The sequence below is a fragment of the Littorina saxatilis genome, linkage group LG1, assembly GCF_037325665.1.
Source record: "Littorina saxatilis isolate snail1 linkage group LG1, US_GU_Lsax_2.0, whole genome shotgun sequence".
Lineage (NCBI taxonomy): Eukaryota > Metazoa > Mollusca > Gastropoda > Littorinimorpha > Littorinidae > Littorina > Littorina saxatilis.
In genome coordinates, this window is record NC_090245.1 from 5,416,495 (window position 1) to 5,418,222 (window position 1,728).

At 40.1% G+C, this 1,728-nt stretch overlaps 1 protein-coding gene across 1 annotated transcript in view; it reads right to left on the reverse strand.

Annotated features, from left to right (window-relative positions):
* Positions 1-1,309: 1,309 nt before the first annotated feature.
* LOC138982975 (FMRFamide receptor-like) overlaps positions 1,310-1,728 on the reverse strand; it is an 18,409-nt gene continuing 17,990 nt past the window's right edge. The window contains exon 4 of the mRNA XM_070356647.1: positions 1,310-1,728. This exon is cut by the window's right edge and continues 235 nt beyond it. Coding sequence (XP_070212748.1) covers positions 1,577-1,728 — 152 coding nt within the window. The 3' untranslated portion in view covers positions 1,310-1,576.

Consider the following 1,728-nt stretch of genomic DNA (forward strand, 5'->3'; position numbering starts at 1 on the left):
AATGAAGTGAGCAACGAAATTATTGCGACAAATTTCACACCCAAGTTAAACCATTTAATCCAGTGTCATTTCATTCAAACTTTCTATGGCTTTTAAGGCCGTCCAATTGACTATCTGGCTCATCTTTCTATGTCTTTTTAGGCCGTCCAATTGACTATCTGGCACTTTGGATCAAAGATTTCTTTGACAGGGATCACATGACCGCTGCTCAAAAGAGGGTACCCTAACAATCGACTTGAAATTTGTCGCAATAATTTTATTTGCTAAGTTTAGAATACTTCACTGCAATGTATGCGAACATTTGATAGTGATCACTGACATGAATAGTTAACATGTCCACACCACAAGAGTAGACACGAAACATCACGGAAAAGGAAAACTAACTCAAATACAAAAAAGTCGAGGATTGCACCTTCATTATTTATAGATTGGGTTGCCATTGGTCACACTGCTTTTTCGACCCTGCAAAACGGGCTCACACCTCGTGCGAATGCCTCATACTGTGCAGAACATTATTAGCCTTTCTGTCCAGCACAAGAATTCAATTCCGTACAATGTTATCAGGTCCGCAAACATCTGACCAATGCAGTTTGAGGTCACACTTCAGATACCGGATTGAACATTTTACAAATACACACACTGATTCTATTGGTTTTGTTCAAGTGTGTCCATTTGAAGTTTAGTATCTGCTGTGCACACAAGCACAGTCCGTAGTATACATTGTACCCAGTTCGTTATTAGGCCCCAAAAAAAAAAATAGGTCTGTTTACGGTAACATAGGCCAAAAAAATAGGGTCGGTAGGTCGGGATTTTTTTAAATTTTTTTTTCTCCAAAAAAACATATTTTTACGTTATTTTGCACAAAAAAAAAACCAAAAGATTTTTTTTCCCCCCAAATGCCAAAAAAAAGTCTGGGGTCGCGCGAAAAAAATAGGGTCGGTCGGGTTACCGTAAACAGACTATTTTTTTTTTTGCCTAATGCTATGTAAATACATGAACAACCATCGTGGTGTTATTAATTGTAGCAACATTCCAACACAGTTTTCTGTTAGCTGGTCATTTGTTTGGAATTCGGGTACCTGTTTCACGGGTCCAATTCACACTTCTGCAACGACTACAGTTAGCAGGAGAGTGTACAGACGACTCCAATTCGCAGGAGAGTGTTCATGAGAATGTACAAAAGAGTGTAGAGGGGTGTGTACAGGAGAGTGTACATGAGAGTGTACATGGGATTGTACAGGATAATGTACATTAGAGTGTACAGGCGCGTTGACAGTCTCCAGCTGAACCTGAGGTATCACAACATGTCTAAGAACAAACAAGACAATTTTTTGGTTTAAATCATCAATGTTTAGAATTTTCTGACCACAAAATATTACCACGTGAAAACAAGTATGCGAGATTCTGCTCGTAAGTCAAGTGTCAGCCTTGTTATCCGATAAGAAGGACACAAATAGATCAAAACATTGGGAACCTTGGTTTAAACAGTATGAAATATCACAAAAACTTAACCAAGAGGGAACAAAGGGAAACTTTGTTTCATTATTGGTCTGTTTTTTCCCCAGTGCACTGTAAGCTATGCCTCACTATTCCCGTTAGACGAGTGGTTGTTAGTTGTCCGGTTCTCCAGCTTGAACAGAGAGTTGCCGTCCCCAGAGTACCGGAAGTCACCTGACTTTGACGTCACGACACGTGACAGACGCGAGCGCCACGACACGGCCATGTAGA